Source organism: Lepidochelys kempii, chromosome 4, assembly GCF_965140285.1.
Source record: "Lepidochelys kempii isolate rLepKem1 chromosome 4, rLepKem1.hap1, whole genome shotgun sequence".
Taxonomy (NCBI): Eukaryota; Metazoa; Chordata; order Testudines; family Cheloniidae; genus Lepidochelys; species Lepidochelys kempii.
Genome location: NC_136383.1, coordinates 83,676,272 through 83,690,570, shown reverse-complemented (window position 1 = coordinate 83,690,570; position 14,299 = coordinate 83,676,272). Strand labels below are relative to the sequence as shown.

The window sequence follows — 14,299 nt, the reverse complement described above, 5'->3', positions numbered from 1 at the left end:
GAGCGGAATAGCGTGAAAAAAAAGCGCGCTGTGTCGGCCGTCAGTCACGTGCCCTTACGCCGCCGCAGGGGGCCGCGCGGAGGAGCATCTGCGAAGTGCGTTACTAAGTAACGGTGTATATCCATCCGCCCCGCCCCGCCTCCGCGTACAGGGGAGAACCAAAATGGCGGCGAAGGTGGCCGTTGAGGCTTGCGTGTGAGGGTCCCTGTCCCCCCTCACCCCGCAACCAACAGGGCCCGGTCGGTGCCGCAGGGCCCAAGGTAGCAGTGCTGCTGCCAAGGTAACACCGCTGCCCCGCCGGGGTCTGGGAGCCCGAGTCCGGCCGGGGGGCGGGCCTGGTTGAGGGCCCCGATCTCGGTTACCTGGAGCTCCTCCCAAGGCGGGATCCTTCCCCAGGGCAGCCCCGATGTTATTCCAGCGGCGCCGCTGCCGCATTGTTCCCCTTCTCTCTGCCCACATGGCCTTTTCCCTGCCGCTCGCCGCGGGGAGTCCGCCGCTCGCTGCCCGGCCCGCTGCACCGGAGGCGCCGCGGAAGGGAGAGCTGGGACGGGCCTGTGAGGAGCCCTTGGCCTTCGCAGCCCGCTCGGCCGGGCCGGGCACGGCCCCCGCGGGACGGGGAGAGCTGCGTGGCGCTCGTCTTGCCCGGCCAGTGTCGCCGGGTCCCGGCGGACAAAGCGGCCGCCGACAGCTCGCTCTCTCACGGAGCGGGGTGGGGGGAGGCGCCGGTTCTGTGCAGCGGCTCCTCGCCCCAAGGTGCCCGGCCAGCTGCGCCGGTCGTTCCCGCCGCGTGGAGGGGTGTTGGGGGAGGGTATGTTGCTCGTTTCTCCGAGGAGACGCTGCGCGTTCACGGGCAACGGCCGCCCGACCGCTTCCTGCCAGCGGCCCTTGGCGCGGAGCCCGCCCGCCGGCTTTGCCGCTGGGAAGGAGCGGGTCCGCCCTGCTAACGGCCTCCCCACCTTGTAGCGGTTGAGGCCGCAGCTCGGCTCCTCCATCCCCGCTGGCGGCAGCAGGAGGTGGAGGGGGCAGGAACTTTCCTGCGCTGGGGTCTCGGAGCGACTGAAGGGCAGGCAGGCAGGTAGGTCGGTCCTGGGTTCTATTGCCTGGGCCTGGAACAGCGATCGTAATGAAAATGGACTTCAGCTGGGGCCCTTCGTGTGCCTGGCCACTCGGTATCGAGCGTGTTTATGGGCGATTTATTGTGCTAGAGCCGGGGCTTCTCGGTACCCCCCACTGGAGGGACATCTCGCCGTCCAAGTAACATTCCTGCCGCAGTGTTTTTGTTCACAGTTGTTTGTGATACATGTGAGGATATGTTTCAGAGTAGCAGCCCTGTTAATCTGCAAAAAGAAAAGGAGGACTTGTGGCACCTTAGAGACTGACAGAATTTTATTTGAGCATAAGCTTTTGTGAGCTACAGCTCACTTCATCGAATGATTGTCAGCTGAAAGAGATTAGAGAACTATTTCTCTGGGATTTTGTTTGTTTACATCGTGGGTTGGCAACACTGCTTTAGTCAGTTTAATGTATAGCCAGCTTTCTCAGCTGCTTGGATCTCCCAGTAGCAACAGAATATGAAGGCAAAACTGGAGATTAGAAGGGGGATTCATGAAGTGTCTGTGGTATCTGAAATTACTTTTAATTTAGCTTTTTTAAGGCTAGATTTTAAATTAATGTTGTCCCTTTTAAAATCTCTAGTTTTCAGAACTTCTGAGTTGAAGATTGTGCAGAATATTTGATTCCCTCCACAATCAAATTACAAGTGTTGAACATATGAGCTTTTTCAGCTCAAATGGATACTTTAAAATTTGACAAGAGACTGTTTCATAACTTGTTGGAGTCACACTTGAAGTTGTAAGTGTACATAAAATAAAAGGCCTAAAGTAAAAGGTTACATCTTGGCATTGGTTTGTTCTTGTGCAAATGTTTACCTGACTTGTACCTTTACACAATTTGTTTATTGCCAGTATAATAGGATCAGCAGTTTTGATATTGGATTGTGTTAGGTCTATACAATACAAAATTGATGGTATGGATCATTAGTGCAAGTCCTGATAGAGTGAGGAGTTGGTATGTTGGCTTTCTGTGACTGCTTGATGATAAAAATGAGTGAACATTCTCAACTTTAAATTTTTGGAATTTTTTTTAAATTAGCTTTATGACCCATTTTTCTGATAGACTATCCACTAACTGCAATGACCTGATTTTTTTTTTTTTTTTTTTGTATTTTAAAACCTTTAAAGGGTAGGAACTATTTTCTTCTTTGTTAGTGCTTCTAAGGGGCCCTTCAGCAAGGGAGATACTGACCAATGGGAAATGGTGAAACTGACTATATGCGAAGTGTCACCGAAAACCAGAGAAAATAAACATAAAAGATGTTAATGTGGCTTTTTGGCCCAAGGGCCACATGTGGGTTGTGAAATTTTATGGAGACTCGGGTAGGGAAGGCTGTGCCTCCTGAAACAGCCTGCGCCCCGCCCCCTCCCACTTCCTACCTCCTGACTACCTCCCTCAGAACCCCTGACCCATCCAACCCCCCTGCTCCTTATCCCCTGACCACTCCCTCCCGGGACCCCTGCCCCTAACTGCCCCCTGGCACCCCACCCCCTATCCAACCCCCCCTACTCCCTGTCCCCTAACTGCCCTGCCCCCTATCCACACCCCCGCCCCCAACAGGCCCCCTGGGACTCCCACGCTTATCCAACCTCCCCTGTTCCCCACTCCCTGACCTCCCCCAAACCTCTGCCCTATCTAACCTCCCCCTGCCCTGTCCCCTAACTGCCCTGACCCCTATCCATACCCCTACCCCAACCGTTTCCAGGACTCTACCCCCATCCAACCCCGCCTGCTCACTGTCCCCTGACTGCCTCAACCCCTATCCACACCCCTGCCCCCGAGACTCCCACCCCCTACCCTGCTTCCCATCCCCTGACTGCCCCCACACACCCCCCGAACCTCCACACCATCCAACCGCTCCCTGTTCCCTGACTGCCCCCTGGGACCTCGTGCCCCTTATCAAACCCCCTACCTGTGCCCCCTTACCATGCTGCTCAGAGTGGCAGGAGCTTACAGCCCCCATTGCTGCACTGCCTGGCAGGAGTGGCGGATCAGAGTGCCGCCAGCGATGCAGTGCACTGAGGCTGCGAGGAAGAGGGAAAAGCAGGGCTGGGAGCTCAGGGGCCGGGCAGGATGGTCCCGTGGGCCACAGTTTGCCCTCCTCTGTGCTAGGAAGTAAAGTGAAAGAAAATAACACACCAAGAAAAGTTTCAGAGTAACAGCCGTGTTAGTCTGTATTCGCAAAAAGAAAAGGAGTACTTGTGGCACCTTAGAGACTAACCAATTTATTTGAGCATAAGCTTTCGTGAGCTACAGCTCACTTCCTCAGATGCATATCGTGGAAACTGCAGCAGGCTTTATATATACACAGAGAATATGAAACAATACCTACTCCCACCCCACTGTCCTGCTGGTAATAGCTTATCTAAAGTGGTCATCAGGTGGGCCATTTCCAGCACAAATCCAGGTTTTCTCACCCTCCACCCCCCCACACAAATTCACTCTCCTGCTGGTGATAGCCCATCCAAAGTGACAACTCTTTACACAATGTGCATGACAATCAAGTTGGGCTATTTCCTGCACAAATCCAGGTTTTCTCACATCCCCCCCACCCCCATACACATACAAACTCACTCTCCTGCTGGTAATAGCTCATCCAAACTGACCACTCTTCAAGTTAAAATCCAAGTTAAACCAGAACATCTGGGGGGGGGGGGGTAGGAAAAAACAAGAGGAAACAGGCTACCTTGCATAATGACTTAGCCACTCCAAGTCTCTATTTAAGCCTAAATTAATAGTATCCAATTTGCAAATGAATTCCAATTCAGCAGTTTCTCGCTGGAGTCTGGATTTGAAGTTTTTTTGTTTTAAGATCGCGACCTTCATGTCTGTGATTGCGTGACCAGAGAGATTGAAGTGTTCTCCGACTGGTTTATGAATGTTATAATTCCTGACATCTGATTTCATGTATCCTGACATTCATAAACCAGTCGGAGAACACTCATCTGAGGAAGTGAGCTGTAGCTCACGAAAGCTCATGCTCTAATAAATTGGTTAGTCTCTAAGGTGCCACAAGTCCTTCTTTCTAATAAATTGGTTAGTCTCTAAGGTGCCACAAGTACACCAAGAAAAGACCAAGAAAAACTGAACTTAGTTTCACGTGCATGACATTTTATTGAATTAACTATTCGAAAAGAGCTGCATGTGGTCTCAGTTAAAACGAATGAATCAGAAAAAAGTTGGAAGAGCTGTATAGTTCAAGCTCATCTTGGTGAAAAATATCTCATCTCAAAGTAACAAATAATTTGCATCAGTTTCTAAGAATTGATGTGAGTCCAATAGGGATGTGGGTTTATTAGAAAACGTTTTAAAAACAAATGTAAGAAATCATCAGGATATGATAAGCTGCCTGGACAATGATTCAGCAAGGTGCCTAAGCATATGCTTAAATTTAAGCATATAAGTAAGTCTAGTTGATTTAGTGAATGCTATAAGCCAGGATTAAAAGTCCCAATGCCACCAAAATATTGGTAAATAGGAGAGAAGAGTTACTTAAGATTTCAGAAGTTTGCATAGGTGTAACTTACCTGATTTTGGAGACTTAATTAAGTGGAAATACTCAATCCCTACAGGAGGTTTTATGTAGTAGTAAAAAATGTATCTGATGTGCGTCTTACTTCTGTTAGATGCTAAGATAAATATTGCCCATTGTTTTTTACACTGGAAAAAAAATGGCTGTTGTGATGTAATCTTATACTAGACTTAGACAAATTGTATAACATCATAAGGGAAGAATATACTTACCTAGTTTGATTGTAAACCAGATGATCTTTAATCTTGCCAAGATGAACTCGTAATGGCCAGTGATGTAGGTAAGGATAAAATGGTTGTTACACTGTCAAGCCTGGCATATATTCACTTGGTGGATTTGCCCTTAATTGCAAAACGTATTCTGTGTTTGCACTTGGTGTTGATGGAGCATATTGATTTGAAATGAGGTCTCTATTAAACGATCTTTCATAAAATTTTGGATGACATACTGTTTTCCTCCTCACTTGTAGACCTTTGGTGGTGACATCTGCTTGTAGCACCAGGTGCACTGCCTTCTCTAGTTTAGGTGATTATGCTTTTGCGTGGCAAAGTCTTTACTTTTCCCATCAAAGTCACTTTTTCCATCAAAGCTGCACAGGGGCTTCTCTCTGCAGTGTCAATCCCCAATCACTGAACAGTCACCAAAATTATCAAGTCTGTTTCTTTCAAAGAGACATAAAAGCTAGTTAGTTTATCTGAGGACCCACAGTTTAATACAGAGGACTGAAATGATTTTATGGTAAAACTAAAAATAAGTTTATTAATAGTAGACAGGTTTCAGAGTACCAGCCGTGTTAGTCTGTATTCGCAAAAAGAAAAGGAGTACTTGTGGCACCTTAGAGACTAACCAATTTATTTGAGCATAAGCTTTCGTGAGCTACAGCTCACTTCATCGGATGCATACTGTGGAAACTGCAGACACATTATATACACAGAGACCATGAAACTACCTCCTCCCACCCCACTCTCCTGCTGGTAATAACTTATCTAAAGTGACCACTCTCTTTACAATGTGTATGATAATCAAGGTGGGCCATTTCCAGCACAAATCCAGGTTTTCTCACCAGCAGGAGAGTGAGTTTGTGTGTGTGGCTTTTGGAAAAGGGGGAGAGGGTGAGAAAACCTGGATTTGTGCTGGAAATGGCCCACCTTGATTATCATACACATTGTAAAGAGAGCGGTCACTTTGGATGGGCTATTACCAGCAGGAGAGTGAGTTGGGGGGGCGGGGGGGCAGAGGGTGAGAGAACCTGGATTTGTGCTGGAAGTGGCCTAACTTGATTATCATACACATTGTAAGGAGAGTGATCACTTTAGATAAGCTATTACCAGCAGGAGAGTGGGGTGGGAGGAGGTATTGTTTCATGGTCTCTGTGTATATAATGTCTTCTGCAGTTTCCACAGTATGCATCCGATGAAGTGAGCTGTAGCTCACGAAAGCTTATGCTCAAATAAATTGGTTAGTCTCTAAGGTGCCACAAGTACTCCTTTTCTTTTTGGTCCTACTGTGTGTTTTTGAGCAAGCTGGTGCCCTCTTCCTGCTGTTTGGTCATTCTGTTTACCTTACATGCAACATACTTTTATTGTGTTTTGCTTGCAAAGCCTGCCCACATACATTGCATTGTTTAGGACAAACCAGTTTATCAGTTCTACAGTAACTCCTCGTTTAATGTTGTAGTTATGTTCCTGAAAAATGTGACTTTAAGTAAAATGATGTTAAGCGAATCTAATTTCCTCATAAGAATTAATGTAAATAGGGAGGGTTAGGTTCCAAAGAAATTTTTTTCACCAGACAAAAGACTGTGTGTGTGTATGTACACGTACTCTCACTCTACAAGGCAGCACAAATGGAGGGAGGGGAGACAGCATGGCAGAGACATACACCCTATGTGTGAGAGCGAGCACGATGCACATTGCCTCTTTAAGTACGCTGACCCCATTCTAAGTACATTGCCTTTTTGAGTAGATCAGCAAGTTTAGACAGCAGCTGCTGCCAGCAGGCTCCCTCCATCCTGAGCCCTGTCGTGTGTGTCCCCCATCCCTCTCCACTCTATGGAGATGGGGTAAACAGTGGGGAGGGGGACATCCTCACATTAGCCTCCATCTTTCCCCCTGCACAGCAAGCAGGAGGCTCCCGGGAGCTGCTCCAAGGCAGAGGGCAGGAGCAGCACATGGTAGTGGGTGGAGGGACAGCTGAACTGCTGGCAGTTGATAGCCTGCTGGGCAGCTGCGCGCACAGGGAACTTAAGGGAGCGGGGAGCTGATGGGGCGTGGGGGGACTGCTGGTCCACCCTGATTCCAAGCCCCCACCAGCTAGCTCCAACTGGCTGCTGGTTCTGCAAGTAGTGGACAAAGCAGGCGGCTGCCAAACAACGTTATAAGGGAGCATTGCTCAACTTTAAACGAGCATGTTCTCCAATTGATCAGCAGTGTAATAACGTTAACTGGGATGACTTTAAATGAGGAGTTACTGTACTTGGATTGCTTGGTCTAAATATATTTTAGTAATTTATTTCCAGCACACGTACATAACTCTTTACATTCTAACTGTAAGTGCATCATGCAAGAATATTAATGACTAGAGTGTCATCAATGTTTATATGGTACCTTACAAGATATTCTTTGGATAAATATTGTAACAGTGTGCTTTGTGTAGTGAGTTTGTCAGGCCTGGCAACAGTTGTAGCTAGATGGGCATTGAGGGGCTCATACAGTCACGTTTACCGCCGCTATCAAAAAATAAGTCAAAGATAGTTTTGCTTGCAAACCTTGTAATCTGTTTAGTGCTTGTTCCTTCTATGGATTTAGAAACTGTTTTCAAAAGTAATACATGCTTATGATATTTTAATTTTTTTTGTTTTGTAAATTAGCCTAGCTATGCAGTTTGTGCCTAGGCAGAGGTGAACCAGGGATTTGTTTACACCTGAAGTTTTACTGCTTTAACTACATCAATAAAAGTGAAAGTAGTACAACACCCTCATGTGGACACAATTAAATGAGTATAAAAGTGCTTATATTGGTAGAGTTTATTCCTGTACAGGAAGGGGAATGCACTGTCCTGATATAAGGCACCTTTTTTGCCAGTGTAAGTACATCCACATTAGGTAACCATAATATTTACAGTGGTACAACTTTCAGATGTAGATCAGGCTTAATTCTTCTAGCATCAATCCTAGATGGATACCAAGAAATCACTTTGGTAGCCAACTTATAAACACAGATGACCTCTGGACATATAGTGTGCTTTTTCTGTGATGTGAAAATGTGTTTTTTGGAATTAATGGTCTCAGATGGGGACAAAAGTCTGACCCACTAGTGTTATATACCTTCTGGTTTTTTTGGTCTCCTATCTAAGCTACTAAGTTCTGACTAGCACCAGAAGAAATAAAATAACACCACATTGTATTGCATAAGATAACTTCAGAACATGATCCTAATTTTCACCTGACAGCTTGGGCTATGTAGGAAAGCGATTACTTGCAAAAGTGTGTCAGTATTCCACTTCTGTAACTGAATGTTATGTGAATATCAGTGTGGGTGAAAGGAACTGGTTTCCTGCTCAACCCAGCTAACGTGTTTCACGGCTACCTGGACTACAAATTTGTTCTTGTGTTGTGCATGCTTGGTATCGCAGCACTACTGTATACGTAATTACACATAGTTTGTGATCTTTCATACCAATGCTCAACAGGATAAGCTAAGGATTCAGCTTTAAAAAGCTATTATATTTTTCTCTAATTTTCTTTAGCTATATGTAAGTAGGTGTTGCTTGTATCAAAACTAGTTAAACTTAGGCAGAAGTGATTTCCTTAACTATTGACAGAGTGAATTTAACTTCAGATTTGTTTCTAATGCAGACCCTTAGTTTATCTTATATTAGCCAAACTATTTCCTTGCTAAATACACAAATATAGTGGTTCATATGTTTTTATTTTTATATAAACCATATTTAGGATAAACCCCAGGGCATTTTCTAATTAAATGTTTGTAATTTGTGGTATAGCAAGGAAAAGGAATTCCTCTTACTGGTTGTTAGCTAGTGTCCCTTTCAACGCTCTGTTGGGATATATTTTAGTATTGAATAAAGGGCATTTTGCTTTGGTTACGTTCTTTATAGGAAACTTTTAATTCTTGGAAGATGTATTAGACTGACATCACTGTGGACCTGATGTTACTGTATTGCATTCTTTATAGTGTTTCCATGAACTAAAATTTCTCATTATACCTTTGTGCTCTTTATTGCACAAGGTGAATATTCTAAAATATTTTTAATTTGTACTGTTCTTTTATAATAGAACAATTTTAGAAAGTAAACCTCATAGTTTATTGACAACATCTGTGAGAATGTTTAGTTTTAGCACCTGTCTTGATTTTTCTCTGCATTGCTAATATTTATGGATTTTAGTGTTTCATAAAATACCTTTGTAAAATATTTTTCATAATAGCTCAATTTCCTAGGCTTCTGAGGAACTGCATATAATTTTCTATGGTCTCATTTACTTCATGAAAAGTGCATAGTGCTGAGTTTGGATTAGAATAGTTTGTCTTTAAAGAAAAGATCTCTAATTTTTAGTTGCAACGGGAAATATGCTGCATTAAAATAGGTTTAACTATAATTTTTTTATAGCATTTTTGACTGCATACCATGGCAACAGGAGGTGGTCCTTTTGAGGAAGGCATGAATGATCAGGACTTGCCTAGCTGGAGCAATGAAAGCTTTGATGACCGGCTGAACAATACGGTATAATTCATGTTAACTTTTTAATTGTCACATCATACTGAAAGTGAAAATTGACATGATGGATAGATATGAAACCGTAAAAATTGGCAAACAAAATACTGTAGTAGTAGTTGTTGCTTACATTCTGTTCATAAAACTAAATACATGTGTCCAACTGAAACAAAAGTCAGCAAACAAATAAATGTATGATAGATTTGAAAGCCATACACTGTTACGAATGATCATCTGTGGTCAAGAGGTGGCCTATCAAAACTGAGTTGCAAATCTAGGTATGTATAAACCATTTTGGGAGGGGGAGGGAGACTATTTGATTGAAAGCCTTAAGTGGGAATTTTCCCTCAAGGTTAAGCATTATAACCCTCCGAAGACTCAGTGGAAGAAAAATGCTAGTGTAGCTTTGTTTCAAGTGAACAAATACTTCTGAAGACAAAAAAGGTTAAGTGGACCAAACTTCCTGTCAGATAACTTATTATTTGTGCTTTAGAGAAAACTATATTATCCAATTTGATTTTCAAATTATTGCTTAAATAAAAGCATGTTTTGACATTTTTGTTTTTTTCTGTAATTCTAAAATAGAATCAAACTTCAATTCACTGAAGTAAACCATATCTTTTTTTCACTAAAGAGATAATGAATATGCTTTTTTTTCTGCTTTTCTGAAGGACTGGGGGGGTCAACAGAAGAAAGCAAACAGGTCTTCAGAGAAAAACAAGAAAAAATTTGGTGGGGAAGGTGAAACAAGGCTTACTAATGACATATCTCCAGAGTCCTCACCCGGAATGGGACGGCGGAAGACAAGGACTCTTCATAGTTTTCCTCACACTAGATATATGACTCAGATGTCTGTTCCAGAGCAAGCAGAATTAGAAAGGCTTAAACAAAGAATAAACTTCAGTGATCTGGATCAGGTTTGTGGATGTGTATTTGCAAAAATTGTATAAATGTGAATATAAAACCACACAAACCTGCTAAACTGTCTTTATTAATCTGACAGACTTCAAAAGGAAACGTTTCAGAGTAGCAGCAGTGTTAGTCTGTATCTGCAAAAAGAACAGGAGTACTTGTGGAACCTTAGAGACTAACCAATTTATTTGAGCATAAGCTTTCGTGGGCTAAAACCCACTTCATCGGGTGCATGCAGTGGAAAATACAGTAGGAAGATGTATGTATGTATATATACAACCCTCCCCTCCCCCCCAATGAAACAGTGTGTGTTACTATACACACTGTACGAGAGTGATCAGTTAAGGTGAGCTATTACCAGCAGGAGAGAGAAAAAAGCCTTTTATAGTGATAATCAAGGTGGGCCATTTCCAGCAGTTGACAAGAACGTGTGAGGAACAGTAGGGGGGAAAAATAAACATGGGGAAATAGTTTTACTTTGTGTAATGACACATCCATTACATAATTTCCCCCCATTTTTCCCCCCTACTATTCCTGACACATTCTTGTCAACTGCTGGAAATGCCCCCCCCCCCCCCCCCCCCCGCTGGTAATAGCAAGTACTCCTTTTCTTTTCACCTTAACTGATCACTCTCGTTATAGTGTGTATGGTAACACCCATTGTTTCATGTTCTCTGTGTGCGTGTGTATCTACCTACTTACCTACAGTATTTTCCACTGCATGCATCCGATGAAGTGGGTTTTAGCACATGAAAGCTTATGCTTAAATAAATTTGTTAGTCTCTAAGGTGCTACAAGTACTCCTGTTTTTTCAAAAGGAAAGACTTCGAAAGTCAGTGGCTCAAATAAAAAATGTGCATTGACATCACATAGCAAATAATAATCCATATTCTGAATTGGAAAAAGTGTAGAAAAATACATATATTCTGGATCATGGTGTCCAGATACCTTCTGGTAGGTCAGCTATTTTCACTAGACCGCATACCTGAAGGTTGGCATATGGTGTCACTCGGTAGTGTAATAAATTGCAGTTCTCCAAATGAGTATTTCTCTGTGTAACACATCTGTGAGAGTTAGAGGTTATTTAGTACCTGCCAATCTTGAAAGTATTTTCTTGAATGCATTTCTTTCTGTAATTTGAGATTCTGACCCTGGATTGGGTGCCTTGTGGCAGAATGGAATGTCATACTTTTTTCTATACTTCCCTAAATTTTTGCTGAATTTAAGTTTTCCATTAAAACAGTGACAATAAAACCTAGTCTTTATGGTTGTGACAGTAACTTGGGCTAATGTGACCCATTGCTTTGCAGTCTTCCCAAATCTGAAGACAGACTACTCTAGAGCTTCTGTTGCTGCTCTTAGCTTTTCAAGGAACAGTAGAGTGGAACTGATATACTTAACGTCACGGTTGCACACAGAGTTCTGAATAGCATCAGTAAACATTCCAGCCTAGTAGTGGCAGAAGAAAGCTCTGGAGCTACGGATGGGGGAGGATAACAAAAAATGCAGTCTAGACTAGGGTAGAAGATCTTCCCACACAGCAAGCAAGAGGCTATATAGGAATTCAGTATCAGATGTTCTTTATTCCAGTTCAATAGTGAGGAGGCTATGGGATAAGTAGCTTCTTTCTCATGCATTTGGAAGGGAGATGTGGCTTCACATTATCAGGCATGAAGTTGGAGTTCACAGCAGGGTCCCGGGGCAGCACCCTGATAAAAATTGTAGAAGTCTCCCTGTCATTCCCAATACATTGGTTGGAAGGTCAAGTTTCTGACCAGAATCCGCCTGGTGGAGATGGTTTTAATCATTTTTAATCTGTCATCAGCTACTAAGTTTAGTTCTCTGGCTAGGAGGTGAATCTTTTGGTGGTGTCGTGTGGTGTGTGTGTCTCTCCCCCCCCCCCTCCCCCCCCCGCTATGCCCAATAATGCCACATGATGGTACCACTCTTGTTCAACTGTGAACTAATAAAAGTAGAACAATGTTTTTAAAGGAATATTGAAGTAATATATGATAACTTCCTTTGGTTTGTTTTTATGTAGAGGAGCATTGGAAGTGATTCTCAAGGTAGAGCAACAGCTGCTAACAACAAACGTCAGCTTAATGAAACCAGAAAACCATTCAACTTCCTATCACTGCAGATTAACACTAACAAAGGCAAGGATGCTGCCACAAGCCCTCAAAAAAAAGAAACTGATGGATCATCACAATGTAAAGAATTATTTGCATCTGCTCTAAGTAAGGACTTCTTGCAGAATTATCAGGTGTCTGTTCAAGAAGATGGAAGAGGAGAACCTGCTATGGATAGTAGCCAGGTATTGTTCATGACTCAGTGTATTCCTATTGTAATCTCTTCCTCCTAAAAAACTGTAACTTTTAGAAAATGTCTAATTTCATTGTTGTGTTGTAGACACCCTGATGAAGCTTCCTAGAAAGTTTCATTAATTTTTAAAATTAATTCCAAATGGTTACTAAGATGGTTTATATTTTGCTACTCTTAATTTTTTACACAGTAACTTGCTTCGGAATACATTAAATGAGATTTAAATTATACTACATGTGGGAATGCTTATGATCACATAATGCTAGTAACTCTGCATACTGAGAGAGAAGCAGTCTATTTAATACACCACTTTTAAGTCTAGAGATTGGTCTGATTACCATTTTAATGGTTTTGGTAATTTCTGGGACCAGCATACAAATTGTGACATAATGTTTAGAGATATGAGCTCAATGGTGCACCTGGTATCTGTGACAGAAGCAACATTAATCCTCAGTCTTGGAACTTTATGCACATGTTGAAGTCAGTGCCAATAATAGGATTGAGGCCATAAACTCTAGTATGTCACCTTTCATTTTATTTACCTAGGTGTGGTATAAATTAAATTATCACCCTCATGTCTTGTGGATCACAAATATCAAAACTATTGATGAACTTACTGAATAATTTCAATGTCTTCTCTGCAGATTGTGAGCAGACTAGTTCAAATTCGTGACTATATTGCTAAGGCCAGCTCCATGCGGGATGATCTTGTAGAGAAAAATGAAAGATCTGCTAATGTTGAGCGCTTGTCACATCTCATAGACCATCTTAAAGAGCAAGAAAAATCCTATCTGAAATTTTTGCAAAAGATGCTTGTAAGTTTCAGAGCCTTAAAAATAGATATGTCTCTCTTAAGCAATGTGAGAAAACTTTAAGGAGTCAATCATTGGCATTTTGATGGTACTGCTGGGAGAGTTAACTTCAAGATACAGTGCCATCCATAATAATTCATTTTTACTACCCCATTTATATAGCTTTTGATTTATGCCCCTAAAATATTTCAGGCTAGAGAAAATGAGGAGGAGGATGTTCGGACTATAGATTCAGCTGTGGGATCTGGTTCTGTAGCTGAGAGCACATCGCTAAACATAGATGTGCAGTCTGAGGCTTCAGATACCACGGTAAGCTGCTTTTAGTAATTAAGGTGCTAGAAATGAAGACTTGTTTTTTTCTTTTCCTGACTGATACTTGATAGTATTGTTAATCTGAAATTCAGTTCAAGGAGACTTAAACCCCCCAAACTCTCAATGATGTATATTTTTAAAAAGTTTGTTTTTTAAAAGCTTCTGTTGTAGCAGTTTTACTTTTTGGTAGCTTATGAATCTTTTAAATAGTTCTAGGGGTTAAATATGTATCTGGCCTATTAATGCAGAAAGGACTAGTTTTCAAAGCTGTTTTCGGTAAGTGGTGTGCTTCCAGTACAGGGGGAATTGAAGGGTAATGGAAGAGTGGAAATGGTTCACTATCATGGGTTGTTGCTATAGAAAGCATAAGTATATCTATAGTGATACCATAAAAAGCATTGCTCTAGGACGGGGGTTCCCAACCTCTTTCATTGAGTGGGCCACCTCTTATTAGAGTGTCTTATGGACTCTGGCGTTTCTACATATATACACTCATGATTGCATAGACCATCTCCTCTCCCATTTGTGATCACATAACTTTCCTGTAGCAATTTCAGCAGTTGCT

The 14,299-nt window shown here is 42.6% G+C and overlaps 2 protein-coding genes across 26 annotated transcripts in view; one reads left to right on the top strand and one right to left on the bottom strand.

Annotated features, from left to right (window-relative positions):
* The window catches only part of FGL1 (fibrinogen like 1), a 68,006-nt gene extending 67,086 nt beyond the window's left edge, over positions 1-920 (bottom strand). The window contains exon 1 of one of the 3 annotated variants that reach the window (XM_073341909.2): positions 363-920. The gene's annotated coding sequence lies outside the window, so the exon portion shown is untranslated. The remainder of the gene's footprint in view (positions 1-362) is intronic. The other 2 variants (XM_073341906.2, XM_073341908.2) reach the window with 2 other exon arrangements.
* PCM1 (pericentriolar material 1) overlaps positions 126-14,299 on the top strand; it is an 88,552-nt gene continuing 74,378 nt past the window's right edge. For 12 of the 23 annotated variants that reach the window (XM_073341889.2, XM_073341884.2, XM_073341896.2 and 9 more), the window contains exons 1-6: positions 126-280; positions 9,272-9,385; positions 10,048-10,293; positions 12,330-12,602; positions 13,255-13,425; positions 13,615-13,731. In XM_073341889.2, coding sequence (XP_073197990.2) covers positions 9,290-9,385; positions 10,048-10,293; positions 12,330-12,602; positions 13,255-13,425; positions 13,615-13,731 — 903 coding nt within the window. In that variant the 5' untranslated portion in view covers positions 126-280; positions 9,272-9,289. Of the gene's footprint in view, positions 281-906; positions 1,076-1,695; positions 1,852-9,271; positions 9,386-10,047; positions 10,294-12,329; positions 12,603-13,254; positions 13,426-13,614; positions 13,732-14,299 lie in introns of those variants that run through there. The other 11 variants (XM_073341899.2, XM_073341894.2, XM_073341901.2 and 8 more) reach the window with 8 other exon arrangements.